We start from the raw sequence: 25,970 nt of genomic DNA, 5'->3' as shown, positions 1-25,970 counted from the left end.
TTCTATTCTATTCTATTCTATTCTATTCTATTCTATTCTATTCTATTCTATTCTATTCTATTCTATTCTATTCTATTCTATTCTATTCTATTCATGATACTGGCATCTGGTCTTTGAGTTTTTTGTCCTGAAGAAATTCTTACATTCTTGGGAGGAAAACAGTTCTGATTCTGGTGAAAATAATACAGCTGCAAAACTCTCTTTGGGCAGAAATACAAATTTAATTTTCCTGACACTTACCTTGGGACCTGGACCTCCAGGTCTGTTGAGCTCCTGTGTGGCAGGGGATGCAGAAGCCCTGCCAGCCTGTGGTGGGCAGTATATGCAGGCAATGGGGGAAGCCTGGCTGGCTCCTTTCTGTTCAAACTGACATGTTCTGGCACAATTTCAGTTGTACTGAATTAATATGTTTTCAGTGAAAATAAAAAGTTTAATTGGGAGATTTCCAACTAGCTCCATACCTCACCATGTTAATTGCAAAGCCACTGGAAGGGAGGGTTGGCATCTGGCCCTTTTGATCTACAGTCATGTTAATTTTCCCTGGTGTGGTGCAAGTTTTTCTACAAATTCAGATGCTCTAAGCCTGAAATTCTTCCATATACTGATGTTTTTTCAAGTAAATACTCTCCTGCCAGCTGTGAGAGAATGATAGCAATATTAATACCATCATCCCATTTTTTTTAGGCTCTCTTCACTCCCTTTTCCTTTCTTCCTTCCCCTCTGCTTTTGTACGGTTGCAGAGAGAAGATCTCAGTTGTCCTTGCCAAGGTGGTAGCTCTCTGTCAGGCTGTCAAATTTACCCTAGTAGCCATGAAGAGTGTAGGCTCTGAGAAAAGGAAAACTGAAATGCACAGCCTTCAGTTGTTGTGAACAGGCATTTCTCATTAACCGACAAAGAATTGTGGAGTGCTAAGGTTATGATAACATTATGTCGGTGGTTATGACACCAGTAATGGCTTTCTTCATATTATTTTAGAAAGTGTGCCCTGTGTTGCTTCCTTTCATTAAAGCCCAATCCTTAAAGTGCTCTCATCTTAAATATATTTAGAGGAAACTGGGGTGTGAAGAATTTGGACTCCATTTAAGACATTTCTTGCACATCCAAACAGCTGTACTGCAGCTCAGCACCATCAAAGTGTGCAACAGGGAAGTGTACACCAGGATTCCTGTTTTCAGTCATGGATTTTATGCTTCTGTTATTTTCCAAGGAATATGAAGGGTTTTTTTAACTGTGAACCTTCTGGTGGTTGGACTTCATCTAAAAGGCCTTTTCCAACACAATTCTATGAAAAGCTTCATGAGGTTCCTCTTTTTTTACTTCTTTTGCCATTCTTTAATTGCACAAACTTTTTCCATATTTTGAAGTGGCCTGCAAAATGAACCCCCCGCCCTGCTTGTAGTTGTACCACTGCTTGGGAACACCGTGCAACTGAGTTTTTCATTTTTTTCCCCCTTAGGACCTGACTTCAGCCCTTCGGCTCACTTAAGGACTCGCATTTAGCAATGCCCTATTCCCATGAGCCGTTTCTTTCTTCTTACTAATAGAGAAAGCAGAATAATCCTACTCTCAGCAGTTTTGGGATTACAGGCAAAAATTGTGTTCCTTGATGTATGACTGTGTAGGGATATTAATCTTTTCCCTGATGCCTGTTGTCTGTCATCTCTGTCTTAGCAGCACTGTCCTTTTGACCCCTTTACAAGGATAACTTGCTATTACCGTTGCCTTTGCCGCGGATGCTCGGTATGCAGATGACAGCACCAACAGTTTTTCTAAAAGGGCTTGTTCTGTGCATTATCAGACATGGTATTCAAAACTGCCTTCAGCAACAAAGGATTTTGATTTCCACCCCCCTGTGTTGTGGCTTGTGCCCATTTTATCACCATTTGTGTAGCTGATCAATTCAGAGGTTGTGTTGAGCCGAATGTTGTGCATCTGTGGGAATGATAGTGTGAGATAGTGTGAGACCACTAGGAAGTTTTGGTACAATTTCTGGGTGCTTTTTCCTAAAGGGAGGTTGTGGTCAAATATTTAGAGTGTTTTATGGTTTTACAGACTGGTCAGAAGTCACTGAAGCAGAGTCACCAAAACAAAATCACTCTGTGAGGCATTTTAAAGTCATTAATCGATTTCTACCAGTATACTGTGCTTAGGGCAGTTTTATGAAAGGATTTAACATCTGCAGCTAAAAACAAAAATATAACAGAGAACTGGGGAAAAGATCATGACCTCAGAAAAAATAATAAAATGCAATAACTATATCCTATGAGCTGTATTTTGTAATGAAATAACATAGCCTTATGTAACATTTTTTTCATACTTAATATGACAAACTTCTGCTGATGGTCCCGCAGTCCTGTAAGGTAATTTTTCCCTCAATATTTGGAAAAAGTGCTGATCTTGCAACTACAAAACAGGCAGTCCCATTGAAAATGTTTCATGTTTCGATATTTTAAATTGAGGTAGAGTAATAACTATTTTTTATTTTCATTTTTCTAAAATAAGGAGAGGGTAACCATTGCAGAAAAAATACTGGTCTCCTCCTTATATAGTGGGGTGTCGTTGTGCTGGTGACTTTGAAAGCTTTTTTCCTGTGGTAGTTGAAAGTGAATCAAACATCTTAATACAGATTTTGATCTCTCTTGAAACCCTGTGAAATACAGTAACATATTCTGAGATGGATTATCCACAGAGATCAGAGATATTGTCATCCATCTTCATGTTAATTGTGATCTGTTCACTTCCAATTTTTTTGTCAAATGAAGGGGAATAGCCTGTGAAGAGTAGAGTAATTTTTGTACACGTTTGTACTTTGGTGACTTTAGATTTAATTTTGTAGTTTCTACAATAACAGATTCCTGGGGGAAACACAGTGAAGTGTAAGAAGGTGATCATCTTTAGTCTTGATAGAAGCTGTCTGAAAGCATATCTTAGATGTGTTAACAGAATGTGTTTCACTGTGTTTCTTTTTTTTTCCCCCTTTCTTTTATGTTTGCAGTATAAATGTGCCTATATTTTATAGCCAGGACTCACCTCATTGTCTATTATTAACACTAGAAAATGTCTCACATTGTAAGACTTCATTTTCCATTGCATCTAGGAGTTGCATCTTTTCTGTTTATTCTGAAAGTTCATTCTGTGTCAGCTTAGGTAATTTGATATGAAAAATGCAGCCAGCATTGTTCAGAAACAGCTAAGAGGTATGGGGTAAATATTGTTTTTATATGTTTAAAATAAATTTTAAAAAAATTGAAAAATTTGGCAGTAGTTCTCTGAAAAGCTCTTATGCCCTTATTATTCTGAGGCGGGATCTGAAATCCCTTTGGGGATTTTTTGCCATCTTCATAAATATTTACTCAAATATGACCTGACTTAGAGGCCAAAAAGTGCAGTTTGTGTAAACTTTGTAAAGAGTTTCTAGAGCTCTGGAGGTTAATATTTGGAGGCTCTGGAAGGCTCCAAGGATGCTTCAGCCTGAGCTGTGAAGGATTTTCTCTACAGCTGAAGCTCCTGGTTGTTACAACCAGAACGTGCTTGTAGGATGTAAAGAACCAGGACAGAGATTTATCTCTGTCACTTTGGGTGTGTCCAACCTAGTCCTAGGTGGGCAGGTTTGGGAACCTCAGTGCCCACTGCAGAGGCCTTTTGTCTTAGCTTGGACCCAGTCTCAAAGCTAAGTCCCAACATATGCTGAACAAGGAAGAAGTGTAGAAATGGAGCAGGACAGAGCAAAAAAAAAAGAAAAATAATTTATTCAAAGGAAATACATTAGATAATACAAAGGTTACCAGTCAGAGTTTCTCATTTTTTTTGTACTTGACTTTTCTGTCTTCTTTATGTTCTTGTAATTCTTCTTTTGCATGGATTGTATGCACCAAAGATATTATAATATCCAAGCAAAAAGACACCTGCCCAGCAAAACAATCAGTCTTTGGAAATGAGGATCTTGTTATTTTATGGCTTTTGTCAGGCTCTGTCACCAATTTGAGAACTTTCCCTGCATGGCAGTTGAAGCTTCTCTACATTTGTTCTTCTGACCCCACTTCCTGACTGTACTCTTAGGTTCCACACTGCTTACATGGAAATATTCCTGTGTGCACCAGGAAGCTCCTTAGGTTCATTGAGGGGAGCAGTCTCCTTTTCAGAACACAAAAAGCCCTGGGAATCTTCTACATACGCCTTTTCCCGAACCTCTCAAGGGCATGACCTGGCACCAGCATCAAAAGACATAGAGGCAGAAGTGATTGACATTATCTGATTGTGTTGAGTCAGTTTTACCAAATTATGCTATGAAAACAAAATGTTCCTGCCCTCCATAACTTCTAGAAGAGGCAATTTCTTTGTTATTTAATGTGATTTTGAAGCAGATAGTCTGTGTGAAGTTTGCCTTGTTGTATGTGGCCCAAAGAAAATTCCATTTGCCTTTGCTTGGTTATTTGGCAGCAGGAAAAGTCTGTCTGTGCACTGGATTTTCCATGCTCCATTAAATTTATAGGTGCTTTATAGGTTATCTCTTATTTCCTGTATTATTTTTTTACCCACCGAAACTGGCAGTGTGTGAATCTGTCTGCATCTGTTATTGGCTGGGCTAGCTCTGTGTCTGACCCCTTTTTAAAAAAAGCAGGTGAAGAGATGTTGGACAAAAGTTCTGTCCTTGGGAAGTGCATAGTTTGCTTTGTTAGTTAGGGATGCTCCAACATAACAGGCACTTCAGTAATGAGCAGCATAGATACAGAACTTAATCTTTGTGCAGTTGTCCTGTCCTGGAGAAATTATGTGAAAATGAATTTTCAGTGAAGCAGGCTTCTGAATATACTGTTTGTTGCAGAGCATAAGGTTTTGGGTTTTTTCTCTGTTGGAAAGTAGAGCAGCTTTTAAATGCTATTTCTATCAGTGGAAGTTTCTCACAGGAAGCGAGGAGGCAGTGCATTCTGGGTGTTGGATCTTCTTTTAATTAATTAAAAGGCCAAACTCAGGAATTCAAGAAACACAGAAATATCCCTGATTCCAAAGTTATCCATTGCTTTGGCCAGAGATTGGGTTCTTCCCTGCCAATTGCAAATAACCCAGAAAACGAATGTCTCCCATAAGGAAGCCAGCCCACTGTGGCTGTTTTCAATAATCCCATGGGTTCCTTCTGCTTCCTTCTTCCTCTGTGCTAATTCAGGGGGTCATTTTCCTGCTCGTGCAAAGTGTAACTCACAAGTTGAGGCCCACTAAGCAAGGCCTTCCAGCTGTTTCATTCCTATAAGCATATAAATATTTATACCACCCCAGGGTTCCTTTCATGCTGAAAATAAAGGTAGCACTTGTCCCCTATTAAAATATATTACCCAGGAGATAAATGGCTTACCTCAGTATTAGGAAGATGGATGAGAGGAGCGGAAAATTTGCTGTAATATTGGTTGGAAGATTCACTGAGTCCAGAGAACCTCGCTATTTACTTGAAACTCCTGATGGGAACTGACACTGAGGTTGATAGTGCTGTGTTTAGCTATCAAGAGATGATTAATTAAAAGAGGTAATTAATGTGAAATATAGTGGTTGACGCATGCAGAACTAGCTGAATTTCCTTGTGATGGGTAACGTGCACCATGGATTGATTATAGCATCCTAACAGGATGTCAGTGGTGCTTTTGAAGGTACAGATGAGACAGGGAGAGTGTGCATAAGGCCACATGTAGAGTGAGATGGCAGTATTGATCCTCTACCCCTTCCTGTCCCATCTCAGCTCCAAATACATTCTAATCAAGGCTGCTGGGAATAATTTCCTACCCACTGCACTGAAGCAAAGTAAATATCAGATAGGCAGTGTGGGGGGCTCAAAATCCAGGTGCCAGTGTGGCGCCACCCACAAGCGAACTGGGATTCTGTGGTGGCTTCTCTGCCCCGATTCCTCTGCCTGGCCATAACATGAGAGATGGTGATGCCGTGCCTCTGTGCCCCTGCATGGCCAGCACAGGTTGCAAGGGCTGTGTGAAAGTCTGGGAAACTGCTGGAAGGCTTCACTGTTAATTGGAAGTGTGATGAGGACGTCTCTTGAGCCAGTCTGCTGACTTTCAGATGCTCGGCTAGGGTGCTGCCTTGCCCTTCAGTACACACTGCTGTCACTTGGGGGCCTCTTGCATCCTCCTTCTCATCTGTCACGGGATTTAGACGGAGCATGCTGAGAGCAGCTCGGTTTTCTTCCAGCAAGAATTATTTCACGGGCCATTCCAGATTCTGATAAATGAAGCGTGCCGTGATGTTTTAGAGTAATATCCGTATTGAAATCGGAACTTGTGAAAATATGTGGGACTTGCCTTTGTGCTTTGCTTTGTTCAGGTTAATTGTTGTGGCTCGTTGTATCATTAAAGGGCCTGACTGAACACAAAAATATGTCATGTTAAAGTGGAGGTTTAATGAAATAGCAATTCTTCCCTTAAAGTGAGATTGTTTTTGATATAAGATAGCAAAATTTAGAAATTATCTATTCCTCTCCTTTTTTGGAGGGGAAATATTTATTATAGGCAATGAAAATCCAACTTGAACCCAATTGGCCTTAGTTTTGCCCAATTTTTGTCTTACCTGATAAAATAGATTGATTTTTCTCTTTGAAATTGCTAAAAGAGGCAAGGACAAGAGGAAGAGCCCTGTGAAAATCTTACCATTGGGGCACTTCAGGCTGTAAATTTGCAAACACCTACTCCAAAGGTTTTTTTTGAAAATATCTCTGCCTAGTGAGATGCTGAAGGGGAAGCACCATCTTCCACACCAGCCATTGTTAATGTCCTTTCAGTATGAGAGAGCTTTTGCCCTCCCAGTGCTCCCTGTTGACTTGCTGCCAGCTGCTCATGTATGTAATGTATATGGGTGTGCTTAAAATCCATTTCCATCCATGAGGAAATAGATGGCTTGTACAAATACAGCACCATACATCACATACATTCTCCATATGTGCTGCAGTTTGGAATGTCAGTGAACACAGGGAAATGAGGATTGCGGCTATTTTAGAGGATGGAAATGCCAGAGAAGAGACAGAGAAATGGAGCGATTTATTTGTTTGGATAAATCTCCCTTTTACTGAATTGCTTTAATGCTGTGCCTGTTTCTTGTTCTTCTTCTCTTTTGCTGCTTCTTTCATTGCAGTTTTTCAAATATGTAGGCAACAAAAAACCACGGCCAGTGAAATGGAAGATTACAATTATGCATCAGTATTCCTGTAACGCGGCTGCTCAGCAATGTCTCCTGGGAGCGTTACAATGAATATCTGACATTAATTGGCTCAGTACCTGTATGTCTGACCTTGCAGAAATTTCATAGATCAATTCTACATGTTCTTTACTGATAAACAAAACTTCTCCAGGGCAGGGGCTGCATCTTTGGGCATGCCTGCACCACAGTGACAACCAGAAATAGCATTCATGGGGTCTTAGAATAAAAAATAAAATAATAGAAAGAGGAATCATAAAGTGGTTTCTCTCCCTTGTTTTGTCTAGGTAGGTCTGTTCCTCAGCAATTTTTAACCCATTCAAAGTCCTTTTCACTGCTGGATACTGTACACTTGATGCACAAATGCTGTTTTCTCTTCTTTGAGTGGTACACGTGTGGCCTTCATGTGTGCGTTTGACCTACTGAACAATATAACTAAACCGGGTCAGAATTAGGGGAACAGCACCTACTGGGTTGTACTGGCATTGAAACAGCTGCCTCTTTTGTGTGGCTCACTCTCCGGTGACTGAATCTGCCGGGAGGATCTCGCAGGGGGCTGCGCGCCGCTCTTCGGCAGCCGCCGTGTTTCAATGCGCCCTGCTCAGTCAGCAGCAAGCCCTCATCTCCCGCACTGCTCAGTCAGCTGGCTTGGGCTGCGCTGGGGATGTGGGCTGCGTGTGCACAAATGGATGATGGTTCAGCTCCCTTCAGCTTCAGGGAGCGGGGAGGGAGAAAGTCGGTGTACAAACCGCAGCTTGGCCAAGATTCACGCACACGGCAGTCACTGGGCTGAACTTTCTGTGGGGGTGTTTGTTTCCCAAGTTAAAAAGTTGCTGAGAAGAAGGGAGATCAGTACATGGAGTATTTTAGTAGATGCTCAGAGGCACACGTTACATGCCTGCCCCGCAGTTTTCACTGCCTTTATTGAAGTACAGGAGAGAAGCTTTACAGGAGGTGTATTCTGCCTCTCTATTACTGGCGTGCTCGGGAGCGCTCGCCGCTTTCACACTATTGTTACCTGTCCCCTGCTTTGTTTGACTGTCTGGGAATTAAACGAGCCATCACCTTGGGGACTGTGAAACCCGCATATTCAAAGCCCCCCTCCCACCGGCTTCTGTGAATTAAAATCCAACACACGGAGCCCAGTGCCGCTCACAAAGGGAGCCCGTTCCGGGGTGCACAGAGCCCCCTCCCCAGCTTAGGCCCCCCGGGCGGCGGGATGGCAGCCCCAGCCCCGAGCCCTGCGGGCACTGACCGCGCTCTCTGTGTCTCTCCCCCTGCTCACGGAAGGCGGACGATGGAGGCGGCGGCGAGCGGGCTCGGGAGGCGGCCGGCGCGGCGCTGGTGCTGCGGAAGGTGTGGTCACGCAGCCCGGCCCCCGAGCGGCGCGGGAGGTAAGGCTTCCGCGGCTCCGGGCGTGCGGGGCTGGGCCGGCCGGGCCGGGCTCGGCGGCGGCGGGCGGGGCGGCGGCGGCGGCCCGCGGCCCCGGCAGGGCGATGGCCCCCGCGGGGGGAGCTTAGCGGCCGGGCGGCGGCGCGCAGGGAGCGGGGAGCCATGGGCAGCGGCAGGGTGCGGGTGCCCGAGGCGCTGGCCGGCCGCGGCGGGGAGCGGCCGCTGCCCACCTTCGACGTGCCTTACTTCAAGTACATCGACGAGGAGGACGAGGAGGATGAGTGGAGCAGCCGCTCTCAGTCCTCCACCGAGGATGACTCCGGGGACTCTCTGCTTTCTGACAGATACGTGGTGGTGTCGGGGACGCCGGAGAAGATTTTGGAGCATCTCCTCAGCGACCTGCACCTGGAAGCCGCGCAGGACAAAGAGACGGGTAAGGAGCGAGCCTGGCGGGGAGGCGGCGGTGGCCGGGGATGGGGAGAGGTGCCGGTCCCGGTGGCGGTCCCGGTGGCGGTCCCGGTGGCGGCAGGGCGGAGCGGCGCGGGGATCGCTCCCGGGCACTCCCGGCCGAAAGGCGCTGCCAGCCGGGCGTGCAGCCGGGGCGGTGCGGGGAGGAATCCCCGAACGTGGAGCAGCAGCCGGGAGGTGTCGGAGCGGCACCGGCCCCGGGGCAGGAGCGCCGGCCGTAGCGGAGCCGCTCGGCAGCAACTTGAAGAGGTTTCCCCTCGGCTTTGGCTGCTGCCGGGGTAGCGCAGGCTGCGGCGGGCTTTGTACAGCACCTCTCTCTGCAGACAGGGCTGCCAGCCCTCGTAGCCTGCAGCTGCTCCTGTACCCATCCGGATGCTTGCAGCGCACCTCACCTCCTGGCCAGCTACTCGTTTTGCCACCACCCCAGCACTTTGGCACGTCTGTTTCACAAAAATGGCTTATAAATTTCCTCATAGCCCAGAGCACACCGTATCGCCCAGTGCTCTACTTGTTTGTCTTCTACCAGAGATATTTCATTCCAGCCTAGAGCAATTTTATATGAATCAGGCTACTTGACATGCAGTTTAATTTCCAGCTGGATCTCTTGGCTATATACACAGCTTGCTGTCACCAAGAGCTCGTGAAGTAGTTTATCATAAGTGCCTGTAACCTGCAATTCATAGATACTTTTAATGGAAGAAGCCAGGCTGGTGAGACTTTTGGCGGTCCTGACTGCTGAAGAGTGGTAGGTGGCTGCCAGGGCCATCCCCAATAGGGTCATCCCCAATAGGGTTAAAATGCATACTCCTGATGCCTGTATATATCTTTCTCTACAAATGAGATTATTGAGAATAAACACACTTTAATCCCTTTAAATGTCTGAAAATATAAATAACATCTGTGATTCCCAGAGGAATATCTCAGAACAAGTCATTAGTTTAATGTGGGACAATAGGCATGCTCCTAGTGCTGATGTGTCAATGCCCCAAAGAAACACAGTGTCTGTCAGTGATATTATTACAGTGTTCCTAGTGCTGCTTTTGTCTGCCTAGACATTAATATTTAGTGCAGAGAGAGGCTATGGTTGTTTTCCTTCCACAGATGCATTAGGCTAGTTATGGGTGTAATTTACTTGAACCACCTCATAGGCAATGTAGTGAGGATCCTTCCTTGGCCTTTTAAGGTCAAATATTGGATCCAGAATAAGTTTTCTCATTAATGTTTGTCACACAGATTGGGGAACATCAGCTGCCAGACTTTTTATTCTGCTGCATCTTATTTTATAAGCTCACAATCTTGCTGGAAAACAATGATACTTTCAGTAGTGATAGGCATTATACTTTGGTGTTTGTAAATACAAAGCACTCCTTATGTGAAACGTTAGATGCTGTATACATCCTCCCATGTACCACCTTTTTTTTTTTAAATCTCTTTGCTCTCCCTCCCTCACATCACAGAGAGGCTGTTCCTAAGCCTGGTCTTTTTGTTCCACAGAGGGTCTGGTAAACTGTCCTCAAAGCAAATGTTAAACCACTAGGTACTTGGCTGTTAGCAGATGGTAAAGTATTTAAAGGTTGATTAGCTTCCCCTCACCTCTGCCTTATCCTAACTCCTTTGGAAAGAAACAATTAGGCTCTGCCCTGTAGCCAGGGTTAACTGGATCCCGGGGACAGAACAAAGTAACTGTGCCTTCAGTTTTTTGCCATCACAAAGATGTCTGCTAAACCTTGCCCAGCAGCCCTCCACTCCCCCAAGGGTAGTTCCTACAGTTTCTATAGTTCCATTTTCTTCTGATTTTATCAATCTGGTAATACAGAACTTAATCAAAATGAAAGACTTTAGGAGTTGTGTTTCGCACTGGATTATGAGGGGGATGCCCCGTAATGTGTTTTACCAGCTTGTTTTGCAGACTCAGTTGCCTTTGGCATGAGGAAGTATGGGATGTTGATTGTGCATATGTACAGCTTTGTGTGTGTACCTGAAGGCATCCTTCTGCCGTTTGGGTGCTTGGGTTTTGTATTTTTTCCTAGTTCCAATCTGGCCCATCTCAGAGAACGATCGAGTTGCAGAGCCCCGCAGGCTTGTGTTTTAGCAGGCATAGCTTTGCAGAACATGAAAGGACGATGTTGTTGTACCCAGCTGCTGCTCCTGCTGTCTGTTTATCAGTTCCAGGATGACTCTATGGCCTCTTGCTTTCCCTGCAGCCCCCAATGCAGTTTCCTTATTTGTGTGTGTAAAGAACATGAGAAAGGGCTGTTCTTACATTCGTTGGTGCACAGGGGGCTGTTGTTCTGTTTGACCCTTTGTACTGCTTCCCAAGGAGGGATGCTCTGCATGTTTTCATTCCCACCCTTTTATATACCAAATCATAAGTACAGCCCTCTGTGGCTGTTAACAAATATCTGCTATCCCGGGGCTGGCATGGTCATGGAACACTGCCTTTTATAAACCCTGGTGTGGCTCAGTGATGTGCCGTGGATTGCCCCCAGCCATTCTCCATTTTCTAGCCCAAGTCAGCAGACACTGCTTGCACCTGAGAGTGTAAAGCAACTTTTGGGGCTGGTATGGAAAAAATTTTACTGGTGTCCAGCCCAGTCTCCAAGGCTTCCTTCAGCTGCTGCTAAACCTGCATCAAAACACCTTAAGCACTCAGCTTAATAAACTCTGCTGTAATAAGCAGGTGGGGACCCAATCTGAAGAGTTATCTCGGTGCCAGTGACATAAAAGAGCACTGTTTTAGCAACTGAGGATGCCTGAAGAGGACACTGTAATCTGCAAAGTTAGACTAGTCTATTGCTCTGGTGACTTCCATAGGCAGGATGTCTGGAAAGCCTGAGGTTTGCAAGACTCTTTAGGCTTAACTTAGGAACTGTTTAATGGCAGTGATTTTGTGATGACTGTGTCAGGGAGTATAGGTGAGTTCTTGGGACATCACCTTAAATTTGGGCTTCCCACTAGCAAAGGTTTGCCAGCCTTCCATCTCAAAAGAAGGAAGTTTGTATCTCCCTGAGGTGCTATAAACTGTGAAGTACCAATCCCCAAGAAGACTGTTCCTGTTTCCTACCATGGGATGGATGGAAATTTTAAACTGCTGTAAAAAGGAGCTTTTCTGAGTCATCTCAGAGGTGGCTGGAGTCACTGGGGAATGTCTGCTGAGTGTGCATTGTAGAGTGCAGTTCGAGGTTTTAAGAACTGAATAGAGAGATACACTTCCAATATGTCAGCATCTAGGCAGAAGACACAAGACACGCCTCCTGGGCTAATCCTCTTCAAGAGTGGGGATTTGGACAAGTAATCTCCAAGAGGCCAAATCTTAGCATCTCAGGATCTCTAATCCTTTCCCATTGATTAGACCATTTATTTCAGAATCATTGTTCTTTTATGTAAAGTCTTTATTTCCTGGATGTTAGCAGCATTTCCTTCTCTAGATATTATCCTGATGTCATCTTTGGAGTTTCCTCCAGCTGGTCTCTGTTCAAACATACTGTCTTGCTTTGTGATGGTTACATTCAACATTTGGCAGCCTCTGGAATGACGTAGTGATGATCATCACATCCACTGCTACAGGAGGATGCCTGGATCCTCAGACCATTTCCTTCAGGCCATTGGGTCACTTCTCTCAGGCAGCTTAATCAGAACATTGCTGAAGCAGAACATAATCTCCCCCATTACATCTGCTGACACCACATGTCTTTTACCTCCCTACCATGGGATTCATTTTAGGGAATGAATAGAGAAGAGATTCATTTCTGAAGGTCTTTGAGAGCAAGAGGCAGAGGGAAAGTGATCTAGAGAAGGGAAATAAATGTAGAATGGTACGACTTGGATCAACATGGTGGTGTCAGTATTAAATGATTCATTTTTGTAGTGGACTGGGTGAAAGGGATTGTGACGAGGGGGAGGCATGACAGTTTTGTTAGGCTGTTGCAGAAGCTGGGATGGCAAATGATGGAGGGCCTGGAAAAAGATTAAAGGGGCAGAAAAAGAGGACAAATCCTCATGACATAACTAAAAGAGAGGCAGAAAAGTGTAAGTATGATCTGGACTACTTTGTAGTAGGAAGAGAAAGGAGTAATGACCTTTGTACCATGCTATGTCACGTTATCTGGGACTGTGCACAGTCCTTGGATTGGTGGTAACTCTCCCCGTCACAGAGAAGCAGTTTTACCTTTAGGACTGCAACATGTCACCTCAGAGGGGCCTTCAGACCATGTCTATTTGTCCTAGAAGTCCTGTGCAATGGGAGTTACTTTTATTTAGCACATTCTGTTTCTTATACTGCACCAATGACACTGCTGTGCTCTTGGGCAGTGGCACCCTCTGCAGAACTGTACGTGACCTTGGAGGAGAATGGTACAATCTGGCATGAACTGACTGTAGTCAGCTGCTAAATGAAGTTGTGAAAAAGGGATACAGTTCTGCCTTTTCTAGATTGTCTTTTCTTTAATAAATATTCCAAGAAAAAGAGGTCTGGTTGCTTTTTGATATTTTTTTTCTTAGTTATGAAGGAGGTTATTAGGTTTTTTTGCTCACTGTGCTTTTCACTGATGATTAAAAGGTGTTGAAAAATGTACTCCTGTGACTGCCACACAGTCAGTGTGTGTCTGATGCATGTGGACTGATGTCAACGAGAATAAATACCTGCCCAACACTCTGTGATCCTACCTTCCATGCTTTAGGATGGAGAGAATAAATGCTTGCTAACCCTTCCTCTGAAGAGTCCTTCATAATGAAATGTTGTCAGTCATAATTTTGAGGGATTTTGTAAACTTTTATCTGAAAATTTGGTAAAATAAGTGGACTAAATGCATATTACTGCCATCCCCGTAGGAGGGGAATAAGAGTTTAGGAAATTACATCAGTGTAAGAATAACAGAAAAGTTAAAAAATATGAATATATATCAGTGTTCAACATGAGAGAACCTGGGGAAGCTCTTGCAGACGATCATTGCTTTATGCAGTATAAGTCTAAGCTATCTCTAAATTAGACTGTCAGTAGAAGTAGGTTTAGAATAAATCAATAAAATGAATAGTAACAAATCACCAGGATCAGATGTTACTCCCCGAAGACTTCCAAAGGAACTCTGATATGAAATTGCTGAACTCCTAACAGTGGTGTGTAATCTATCATATAAAGCAGCTTGAGTGGCAGAGGAAGGTGGAAAATGTGATACCAATTAAAAGAAATGGTTCTATTTGGGGAACATCTAAGTAATAAGGTTGTCATTTTATCAATACATTATTCTGTCATGAACTGCTGCTGTAGTCAAAAGAAGCAGCTCAGCCTTTCCCAGCCACTGGTACCCGTGTGCTGTTACAGTCAGTCGTGTCACTCTGTAGCCCACCAAAGAAGGGAGCTGGTCCTAGTTGATACTAACCTAGGAAATACTGACTTTTTTTGGATGACTAAAGTAACTTACTAAACTTACTAAATTAAGATGGATAAGTCTCTTGATACACTTAATCTGTCAGTGACACAAAGTTTGCCTCCCTGACTCAGGGAGAGGGTGGCAGGGAGTGAGAGGTGTGCAGGTGAGGACAGCAGGAGAGAAGGACTGGTGTCTTTAGCAACTGGACTTGCTTGCAGGAGTATGACTAAATGCAAAATTTCAGCATGAAGTTATGAATTTGTGCTGGGAAATTGAGTGCCAGTACACTACATGCAGAAGGAAGAAATTCATACAGAAACAATACTGAGAAGCAGGAAATGTGGGGGGAATTTTTTGCAGACAATTCAGATCTTGTGCATCCTGTAGAGCTGTTAAACATTTGAAAGAGCATGAGGATATAAATGATCTGGTGTGCCTGTATTTTATATTCATATTTTCAAAATGTTTTTGAAAAAGTCGCTCGCCAAAAATCCTGAAAGAAATTTAAAGATTGTTTTGATCAGGAAGGAGATGTTTTTTCAGGACTGATGATTACTTAGAGAGGAAACAAAAGGTAGGAATAAATTGTGTTTAAAATGGGGAGAATTCATTATTGAAAACTGGGTTCTGCTGAGTATGTGATGAAATCTGAGGTAACAGCATGTGCTGGTATTATTAAATGGTTGAGGGTCTCCTGATAAATAAAACCATAGTTTCACCTTTGGTGGCTACGAAAAATTCTATTCCTGTACACCCTGTTGTCCCCACATCTGCCTGTCTATTTGAGCTGCTGTGTTACATCAGGAAGCCAATCCAAATCAAAATTAGTCTCATGAAGATGGTAAGAATGGGGCAGTGTAGGGCTGGGAAAATAAGTTGGGAGCAGGGCCCTGGAACCAGCCCTATGGCTGCAGAAAGATGAAAGGAATAAAAAACTGTGTGACTGCATGATAAAATTACAGATGGGATCCAAGTTTGAAAAATGCAAAGTAATGTGTTTTTTCTACCATGAAGACGAGAAAATTCTTATTATACATATTCAGCAGGGTGCTGAGTTGACTATTATCATGCAGAAAATAGGTCTATGGAGGTAGTGGGGATAGTTCTTGGAAATTTTTGATCAGCATTGGTCAAAAAGGCAAGTGGTATTTAGGCTAATTAGGAAAAAAGCCAAGCAAGAGCTGTAGTTATACCATTGTGTAACTGTGAAATAAGGAATGTAAAATGTGATTCCTTCTTCTTCCCCAGCTCAGGTTGAAAATTGCAGTAAAGGGCAGCAAGGATGATTAGAATTATAGATTAAATACATCTAAGAGTAAATAGTCTAGGTCTGGTTATTGTAGGAAAGCAACTTTGGTAAAGAAGGTATATGATGATCCACAGGACTATTAATAGTGTGGGGAAGGTGAGATAGTTCATTGTTTCTCATAATGAGGCAAGTCTTCTGCCACACAGTGAAATTATTTGGTTTATAACTAATAAAGAGAAGTGAGTGTCTGGTGTAATGCACAGCTAAACTGTGAAATTCATTGTTGTGAGTATTCTGTGGAAGCCAAAACTTGGAAGGGTTTAGAAACAAATTAGGTGAAATCCTGGCAAAAACTCCATCACTGCAGTGATGTCAATAGAACTTTCCATTTGGAAAGTCTACAGTGCCTGTTGCTGGAAGATAGGAGGGTGTGTCTGAGAAAGATAACTGTGTATTTATCTTTTTCTGAGTTTTTTTTTTTTTATTCTGTTGGGCATCCTCGGTCAAAGATCTGGTTCTTTTTATGGGGATCTTTGCTCTGACCCAGCATCTTGCATGCAACATGCTGCAGTTTGGAAAGAATTAGTCAGAATCTAAGATTATAATAAGACAGGTGGGACAACTGAGTGAGTTGTCAGTTCAGCTGGCAGCAGAGTGGCAGCAGCATTTTCTGCTGAATGGCTTTGCAAATGGCATGGTGGCAGCTGAAGCTGGGCCAAGAGAAGCAGTAGCTTTGGGTAGCATGAAGCTGGGACCAAGGCTGCCAGCAGCCACAGTGAAGGTCTGACATCCTCTAGCTGTGCACCTGTACATTGCCATGCTACCCCATCTCCTCTGCTATACTTGGCTTGACCTCGTGCCAAGCAGATTTAGGTATCCTCATAGGAAATAATTTTTCCTCCCCTTTGATAGGATTATTTTCTGTCAGAGCAGTGAGCTGAATCAGCTTGCAGAAGGAGCTCCATGTCTGGGATTCACTGCAGGCAGACAGTGTCACATGCCGCAGTGCTGAAGATAACGGGACATGCCAATGAGGGGAATATGTCTAAGATGCTCCCTTGTGTCAGCAGCTCAGACAGTTTTTTCTGAGGAATGAGGACTTGGAGCCTGAAAAGGGTTTATTTGCACTTGGGCACTAAAACTTGTTTGGGCAAACTTTTGGAAAGGCAGAGTCTGGGAATGCTGCTCCTGAATTGTCCCACCATTGTATCCAGTGACTGGGAAACTAGAATCAACATGGGGAATGATAAACACTCTTATTCTTGATCAGGACTCTCTTTGTAGATACAGATGGTATTTTTTCAGTTCATTACTGCAAATACTTTTATGTTGTGGGTACACTTAGCAAATCAGACCCATTCAGGGAGAGAAAGTAACTGAGGTAGCCATCAGAAAAATACATGGTTTTAGTGTGCCCAGGAGCACTGCAGGAACCTAAATACATTATTTTTGTAGTCAATGCAAGAATACTTGGTAGAGCCTCAAGTGTTTAATGTTCTGTGTTCGAGTCAAATTTGCAGAAGAAAAAGCTACCCATTTATATGACAGCCAATTGGATCACAGTATTCTCAGTTTCTCAGTCTTTTTCCCTGTAATTCAGTGATTCATTATTGCCAGTTGTCGCCTTTTGCTATGTGAGAAAGTGATAAGGAGCTGTCATGAAAGCCTAGTGTGAAACCATTTATTATGAAGATGTGCACTGTAGACAATATCAGGGTTTTTGATGATCTTAGTTGTTTAAGCAGAAAAGAATTGGGAAGTGTAGGTCTATCAGGAGAACATTTTTAGGGGTAAAAATAATTTTCTTTTGACAGTGGGAAAGGCTTTTAAGTCAGAAAAGGCAGAAAATGTTCATTTGTTGTACTGAAAAATAAGCTTGGGTGATACAAGCATTTTGATGAGGTACCTGGAAGATATGATATTATGACTGGGAATTTGGTAAGGTCACTGGAAATGTAACCTCAAAGACATTTAATCAGTTATTTGTAACATCCCTTTTGTCCTCATAACATTCAAAGTCTAGGTGCTATAATTGTCAAATCAGTGGAGTAAGTATAATATATATATATATTATAAGATAATTATTTATCATCATATATATATATATATAAATATATATTATGCATTAAGTAGCTGAGATCATAAAGAGACATGTTTATATATTTGAAGAGAGTTCTACTTTTTCCAGAATAGTTTTGAAAATTCCTTAATGTCTGGTGGTGCTAAGCCAAGAAGTGTATGGAAGGGATAAAAATTCTTGTATTTTACTGGTAAAAAGAATAGCAGATGTTGCTTCTTAGTTTTTACCTTAGTCCTTAGATTAGAATCCTTTTCTAATCACTTGAGTGTGGCTGGGTCAGTGTCAAATGTGGCAGAAATATCTCATGTTCCCAGGTCAGAAGGTTTGAACAGAGGGCCACAAAGTCACAGGGGAAAACTGAGCCACTGCACAGGGGTCATGCCAAAGAAATCTCTCTCATCAAGAGACCTGTCATCTTAGATATACACCAACCACTTAGGTTGACTCCCTGTCTGGCTCAAATGCTACACAGGAGGTTAGGTCAGTTCCACAGCTGCAGGCCTGGAGATGAAGCTGGCCAGGTATCTTCTGTTGCAACTAATGTCATCTGCCTCTAGTGAGCCATAAGAACACCAAAACAAAAACAAGTCAACATCAGCTTAGAAAAAAATCATAGCCAAATTCTGAAATTAATCAAAACCGTGGTAGCTCTTGCTGACTTCTGTCTACTAGAGATCCATTCCCCTGCAGAAATTTATCAAACCACCAAGAATGTGAAGGGAGAGTTTAACCTCTACCTCAGAGATGACATGGCTTTCTAAATCCTCTCAGCTCCCAAATACAGCCCTGCTTCCTATTTTCCCAGAATGTGGCTTACTGAAGCTGACTGTAAAACATGTACAATTATCTAAAAAGTGCTGTTTGTAGTAGATGAAAAGTGGGGCCTGATTTTTAAGAGACTAGAGTAAGAGGAATAGCAACAGATGGTGTGTGGGCTGGCAGGTCAGTTAGCTGCGAGAGCAGGAACTGGAACTGTAAAAATGAAATATCAGTGTTGCTGCTTCTTGTAAAGTGTCCACACATCCTGTTCCTTCAGCAGGAGCCACAGACCACCTTGTCCTTCAGGAACACCATGGGGCCCTTCACCACAGGCCCCCCATTTATCATTCTCACTGCTTAGTGTTGTACTCCTTTTCTTCCTTCTTAAGGGTTTTTACTATCAAACCCTGGTCTGCAAGATGTTGAAAAGCTGGGCACTGTCATACAGGTGCTCTTCTTCGATCACATGGAGATTCCCCAGCTGCTGACCTGAGCAGGCATTTGTACACTAATGGCTCCTGTGCTGCTATTAGCACTTACTGCAATGGTTGTTGAGCTGGAACCTTGTTCTCAGGATACAGCAAAGCATTCCTTCCAAAGGCAGAATATGCAACGATATAAAAGTCAGAGATGGTGCTCTGAAATTCAGATTTTCAGATTTTTATTTTTTTTTGGAGAAAAGCTTTTACGGAATGGGGAAACTTTTATGCAAGAACGTCGAAAAGATAAAACTGTATCTTGACGTGCTTGCTATATCTCTGAGTCCAAGAATACAGTTCATGCACTGTCTTCAGAGCTTGAATTCCAGTGTTTCCAGTGCTCCAAGTTGCTCTAATACAATGATTTTTTTGTGAGATTAACATTTTCTGAGGAATATAAAGAGTGCCTTCATTCCCCGCCTACAGGGTGGAAGGATGGATTCACTGCAGACCTGTGCTTTGAGGTTGTGTATTAAGAATCTGAAAGAAATCTGTTCTTCAAAGCGGCTTTTTTTCCCTCTTGTGAACTAAATTTACTCTCATGCTGTTAATTCCTCCTGCCCCCGCAATCCTTCTTAAAATGCCCCGAGTTCAAACAGTTTCACAGTACTGTGGAAGTAGCAGCCTTGGTCTTTTTGTGAGCAAGAGTGGGACTGGTTTTGGCTATAGCCAAACTACAGTTATTGTTACTTTACCAAGCTCCCTGTCATGCTCCCATGCTGATGGTTGTGCAGTGTACTGATGCAGTCCTTTTCTTTCCCACTTTGCTGCTTTCTGTAAATCCCTGGGCTCAGAGGTCACCCGGGGAGATTAAGGACAAAAAGCCACAACCCAAGACCTATTTGTGAACCATTAATTGGTATAGATTTCTGTCTATTTCCCAATGGGCTTTTTTTGCGGGCTCTTAAGACCTCCCTTAATAGCTGGGAACCCTGGGTTGCATTACAGCCGCTGCTTGCTGTGTAGCTGAATAATCTCAATTGCCTGAGAAAGTCTGGGGTGTTGGCAAACTGGTGCCAGCTCACTCTGGATTACCAGGTGCAGCAGAGCCAGGCTCTGCCCTGCCCTAACAGTGGCTGCTGCCTTCTCTAGCATGTCCAAGGGAAAGGGAGAAAAAGAGCAGATGAGACAGCAGCTGCTAAAGGCCAGATTTGCTGTGTGCTGGAAGAGGTTGGCAGGGTGTTCTGCTCTGGTTTGTGATGTTTTGCTAGGTTTTGATTTTAGTGGGCGAGGGAGAAGATTGGCTGTTGGATGTAGAAATAGATGGTCGTAGTAAGAATACTTCTGTGAGAGAGGAGGGACCTGTCTAAAAAGGAGATAATGGAGCAGAATGCACTTAGCATAAATTCCCAAGCTCTGTGCATTAACTGCAATTGGTAAGCTCATAATGCAGACTTAAAATTGCTGTTGCTTTTTTTAGAGGGAAAGGTTTGATCCAGTTTGGTATTACTTGGGGTGTATAACCCCTTTTACGAGAGTCTGTGTAGTTGGCACTGGAGACAGTCCTGCTTTTTTTTAGTCAATTTTGATCCTTTCAAAGATTAAAATAGGAGTGGAATTACAGCACTTTGACAGCCAAAGGTTTTTCATGAGATGTCAGTTACCCTCGTGGAGTATAGATGGCACTGACAGAAAGAGCTTTTCAGAATAGCATCAGTTACTGCAATAAAATACATTACTTGTCCCATCTTTTAGAGCAAGTGAAAAATACTGATGTGAGCTGTAGCAGCTCACACTACTATCTCCCAAGCCAGGCTGAGATCATAAGATGACCTTGTCTTCGTTCAGAAAAGCTTGTGAGGTCCTTCTAAAACCAAGATCATACTCTCTCTCTCATGTGAAAATGTGATGGCTGCAAGGACACTGAGTGCAAAAACATCCATTTTGAGGTGAGGTTTTGGGGAGAATAGATGAATGTAAATAAAGTGGCAGCACTGATGCACCTAATTTTGATGGAAACTAAAAATAAAAAACTTTGGTTTTCTTGTAATGGCATTTGGCATGAATTGGGATTTTATTGCTTTGCTTGAACTTGAGTTTTGATGGAAATATAAACTGCCAGAATGAGAGATGTAATCATGGAGAAATCATGCTGTCTGACTTGGGACTGCTGGAAGCTTTTATACCTCACATTTTATTCAGTTTTTTCCTTTTTCCCTTTTTCTACACCCTGCATCCTCCTTCTGCCATTATCCCTCCACCTCTTACGCCCACAGTGTTCTGCCAATTCCACAAGCAGCCTTTCTTTAACCCCCTTCACATCCATTTCTTGGAATTTAGGGCTGGTTGACCTCTCTCTAGGAATCACTGCAGTTAAAACCAGATATCCTGGTTTTGTTCTTTCCCAGCCATGAATTCAGAGTCCCAGCATCAATACAATAATGAAACCCTTGTTGGATTTCATTCCCTGCCCCATAGGAGCCTTGTCCATGGGATTTTGTTTGTTGATACTGTTAGTAACATCATGGGGGATGCACAGCCACAAGCTGGAAGCAAACAAACGACAGTGAAAAACAACCACAAACAAATAGCATTTGTCAGATCCCTATTGTCAAAGGGTTTTCATTCAAAGCCTTAAAGCAGCAGTGGCCATGTAGCATTGCCCCAAAGTATAAAAACCACCAAGCGGGAAAATGTAAACATTTTGCCTATTAAGGTGACTACAGCTTCTCCTCTGACTGTCTGTAGATGATCACTGTCCCTGTGGCTGTAGAGTTAACTCTGTAACAGGCAGGTGGAAAATTTCCATCCAGGTACGTGCCATCAAGCAGTGGCAGGGAGGCTCCAACAGGATGATTTGGCAATTCAGCACAAGCGTACATCCCACTTTCCTCAAAATGCCTCCTCACTTCCACTTCAGCTGCGGGCTCCTCGCTGTCCTCTCCCCTGGATGTCCCTGGGGCAGGGCCAGGGAAGCAAAGGGACACTGCCTGTTCCCTCCTTGCTCTCCATGGAGCTCCTAGGCCACAGCAGCTTGTGAACACCTTGGAGGCTCCATCAGGCTGCTGATGGGCACAGAGCCCTTCCCCAGGGCAGTGTGACACCCTGGGGAGCCCTTGCCATCATGGGACCTCCCAGGTTTGGTCCCCAGGGCAGTGTGTGTGACATTTGCCTTTCCCCAGGGCAGTGTGACACCCTGGGGAGCCCTTGCCATCATGGGACCTCCCAGGTTTGCTGTGGGCCCCAAAGCACACACAAGATTTTGGGATGTGATCAGTTGGGAAACTGGCTCATGTTGGACAAGAAAAGTCTAAACCTGTAGGGAAGCTGAAACTGGCCTTCTCCCGTTGCAAAGAAGGCACTTTCCTGAGGTGTGTGTAGTATCACTGGCTTGAGGGAAATTTTGTTACAGTCTCCAGCATGATGGCTGATCTCTCCAGCAAATATGTCACGGGCTGCTTGTGCAGTTTATGCAAATACTTTGAGCAGGTTTTTTTCTTTGATGTGTGAGTACAGATCATGCTATTATTAATGAGAATCTAATCTCCCTTCTGGGATGAGGGTTTTGACGTGCATACAATGGGCCATAGGACATTTGATGTTACATCACAGTTTAATGGATAGGAAATTTGTTCAGGGAGTCAAGGTTAGTAAGATGTAATTTGGGAAGTTACAACTATGTTCTTGATCACAAAGAACAATAAATATTTGATACAACTTTTCTAAAAGCATCTGGAAAACATGAAAATGCCATCAGCTTTGCAAGAAACTGCTGTACTGGGTTTTCTTGACAAATGGAGAAGATTCAGATCTTGCTGGACTGTATGGTCATGTAGGTCCAGGATGAGGGAGTTTACAGCAAAGGGTAGGAGCAGTTGTCCAAAGTGCTGCAATTTGTTGTGTTTGGAAGAAATCCAGCTCCTCTTCTGACCTCCTGTGACTTAGGGGAGTCCTGGGTTTCCATCAGGGCAGAGAGACCAGGAAAATCTGTCGTCAGACCTTACACAAACTCCACTGAGGTGAATGTCAGAGTTTTGTGTCCTCTTACTGCAGAGAATGTCAGCTGCAAATGGAGCAAACAATTTCAAGTGGAAAGTGAATGCACCACTTCCTCTGCTAATCTGTGAATCCAGAGATTTACAGCATTTGGCTTGACTATTCATGATCTATTTACCTTTTAAAATTCAGACATAGGCATGTGTGTGATGATTTATTCCTCCTTGTAATTGGATACAGTGATTAAATGAGCTTGCATATTATAGTTCATTGTCCTTCTGGGATGTGGGCTTTCTTCAGAAACAGCAGCTCCTAATGGAATTAATTCCATCTCCTGTGTGTTTACTGTAATCGGTGATGTGTTTCCAAAAACTGATATGGAAAATCGCTTTAAAATATATGTTCTTATACATGAAGTATTCATCTAGCTGAAGGGTGGTATGTAATCCTCAGAGTCTTCCTTTAAGATGCATTGCTACTTTCTCTGACAGGCTCTTTAGGAACAATAAATATATGCTCACTATTTTGTAAGGGCTGTAGGAAGTGTTACACCTAGCAGAAGTGTTTACCAGGCTGCAGCCATGGAAAAGTGATTGCAGTCTGAGACTTTCATCACATAATTGATGATTTCCCATGGGCTAAGCAGTGGTGAAACAGAAAGTATACTGCTTCTTAGTAAGAAAATATAATTTTTTATAATTGCCTTTAATGGCTAATTGAAGAAGCAAATCAGTTTAATAAAAAAAAAAAGGAGTAATTATGCTGTTAGCCTATTTAATTTGAAGAGGGTTTGAAAAACTGATAGGCAAAGGCAATTTGCAGAGGGATCACCATCTGACTCACCTTTGATGGTGTTAGCCAAGAGCATTGGTGCTGTCTGCATGGGATGGTGGCTTGTGTACTCAGCCTTGGCAGGTACCTCCCCCCTCTCCTGAGCCATATCTGCCTCCTTCTCTCTATACACTGGCAAAATAAAGCATGTTTTATGAAAACCATGTTTTTTTATGCTTCACTCAGGACCTAAAAGTGCTATAGAAATGCAAGGTGACAGCCAGCACTAGTCACAGCCAGGTGCTGTAATGGTGAAATGCAGTCATAGAGAAGGTGATCCAAGAGGCACCGTTTAAAACAGTGGCTTATCTGTTATTGCAGTTTGTGGTTTTTACCTTTATCCTTAGCATTGTGTCAGATTTGTGTGTGCTTGTGCAGAAAGGTGGGGTTTACCTCTCAGTCAAGGAGATTCCTCTGTGCCCTATGAAGTCCAGGAGACAGCTGACTGTCTTAGTGAAGGGCTAAAAATTGGAGACTTTCCATAAAATACGGAATGCATATCCTTCATTAGATGCTTTCCAGTGTGTGCATGAAAACCAAACCATGTCAAAAGACTTGGAAAAGAAAGATACTATACCAGTCCAAAGTTATGCCTATCTGAGAGCTGTGTTTTGCATCTATTTCTTTTTTGTGAATAAATCAATAAATAGCACTAAAAATCTGAAATAATGGTAAAAGTGAATATAAACCTTTAGAAAATTACCCCACTGTGCTTTCTTCTATAATTGCTTAGTATTTCCACTTAATTTAACTGAAATAAGCAAGGTCATCAAATAAAAAGCCCTGAGTAATTACCATACAATTGAACCAAGGATCCAATGCTGAGCTCCCCAGTGAAAGTAAATAGTTTAAGAATAATCCAAATAGGGGTCTTCTATCTTAAAAGTGTAGCACTAAGATGCTGTGTATTGCAAGCAGCCAAATTTCACACAAACACAGTTCAGCTGACACAGGAAAATGTGCCTGTGCAGGTGTTTTAATATTTACAAAGAGCTGAACTCTGGATAATATCTGTTCCTCATGTCTTACCCCTGTATGATCTTTAAACAGTGCAAGCAAGAACCTTTGTGATTGCTTCCATTCAGCTGTCAGCACAGGGTTGTAATGACAAACACAATTGTTTGAAGTTTTTAGATGTTCTTAATACATATGCAGACTACGTGCAAGGCATTTTTTTTTATTGCCGTCTTCCATTAAGTTGTAATAATAATAAGCATTAAAGCTGTCTTTAATTACATGTTAACCTGTCACTGGAATGATTTGGGTGTCTCAGTGTAGCAAGTACAATTTCAGGTCATAATTTAAAGACCTGTATCTTTTAAATAATTCTACACTTAGTGTAACAATGTATTCTAACACCACCATCATGAAATGCATCAGATTTTTTTGGAACCCGTTCACCACATGGGGAAGGAAAATGCAGCTGCTTTATGAGTGCTCTGGTGCTCATTGTTCTGGTTTTATACTGTGAAGCTGTGGGGGAAGGGGAGTGGAAGGGAAGACAGGTGTGGAAATGCAAGATGCAAGTATGGGCCTGTTTGGTTTTGGGTTCTCTTGGATGTCATGTCCCTCGTGCCACCCCCTCTGCTGTGCATCACAGGTGTGTTGTTAAATATTGAATAAGTTACTGCAGAGCTATCTGAGAATTGTTTGCTCATCAGCCTGGAGTATTGTACACCCTGGGCAAAATGCTGGACGTGGCATCCTTCACCACAGCAGTGACATTGCAGTATGTCTGTCTGGGTCTGCTGTGGGGTTTGCAGGATGTATTCCTCCCTCCCCTCTGCCCTATCCCCAGCAGAGCCTCTTACACATCACAGCCATGCTGCACCTTTGCCTTCTGCCTCCATATGTCAGAAGATGTTAAGTGAGTCTCTGCTTCTGAGGTTACATGACAGTGGGTCACAGCTGTGTATGCAAGATCCTAACCTAGTGTGTGTGACCCAATACACCAAAAATATCCCACCACTTAACCTTTCCTGTGCTGGAAGAAGTGTGTGGTCTGTTCATTAGTCTAGTGCATGCCATTCCCATCTTGTACAGAGATTTGGACCAAATTAAACAGTTTTTCCTCAGATGAAAATGCCATCATTCCCTTTATAGGCAATTCTGTCAAATCTACAGAAGCCAGGAGCGATTTGCCAGTGGAGGCTTTGTCGTGCTAGGCTTCCCTGAAGAGATGCTGTGATGTTTACTGCACATGCTCCAGTGCCACATG

The 25,970-nt window shown here is 43.1% G+C and overlaps 1 protein-coding gene across 1 annotated transcript in view; it reads left to right on the top strand.

The window, feature by feature from the left end:
- Positions 1-25,970, top strand: part of RAPGEF5 (Rap guanine nucleotide exchange factor 5) — a 157,706-nt gene that overhangs the window by 84,898 nt on the left and 46,838 nt on the right. The window contains exons 10-11 of the mRNA XM_015618214.3: positions 8,480-8,583; positions 8,926-9,014. Coding sequence (XP_015473700.1) covers positions 8,480-8,583; positions 8,926-9,014 — 193 coding nt within the window. The remainder of the gene's footprint in view (positions 1-8,479; positions 8,584-8,925; positions 9,015-25,970) is intronic.

The sequence above is a fragment of the Parus major genome, chromosome 2, assembly GCF_001522545.3.
Source record: "Parus major isolate Abel chromosome 2, Parus_major1.1, whole genome shotgun sequence".
Classification (NCBI taxonomy): Eukaryota; Metazoa; Chordata; class Aves; order Passeriformes; family Paridae; genus Parus; species Parus major.
The sequence above is the reverse complement of the archived record's forward strand: the minus strand, read 5'-3'. Positions and strand labels throughout refer to the sequence as shown.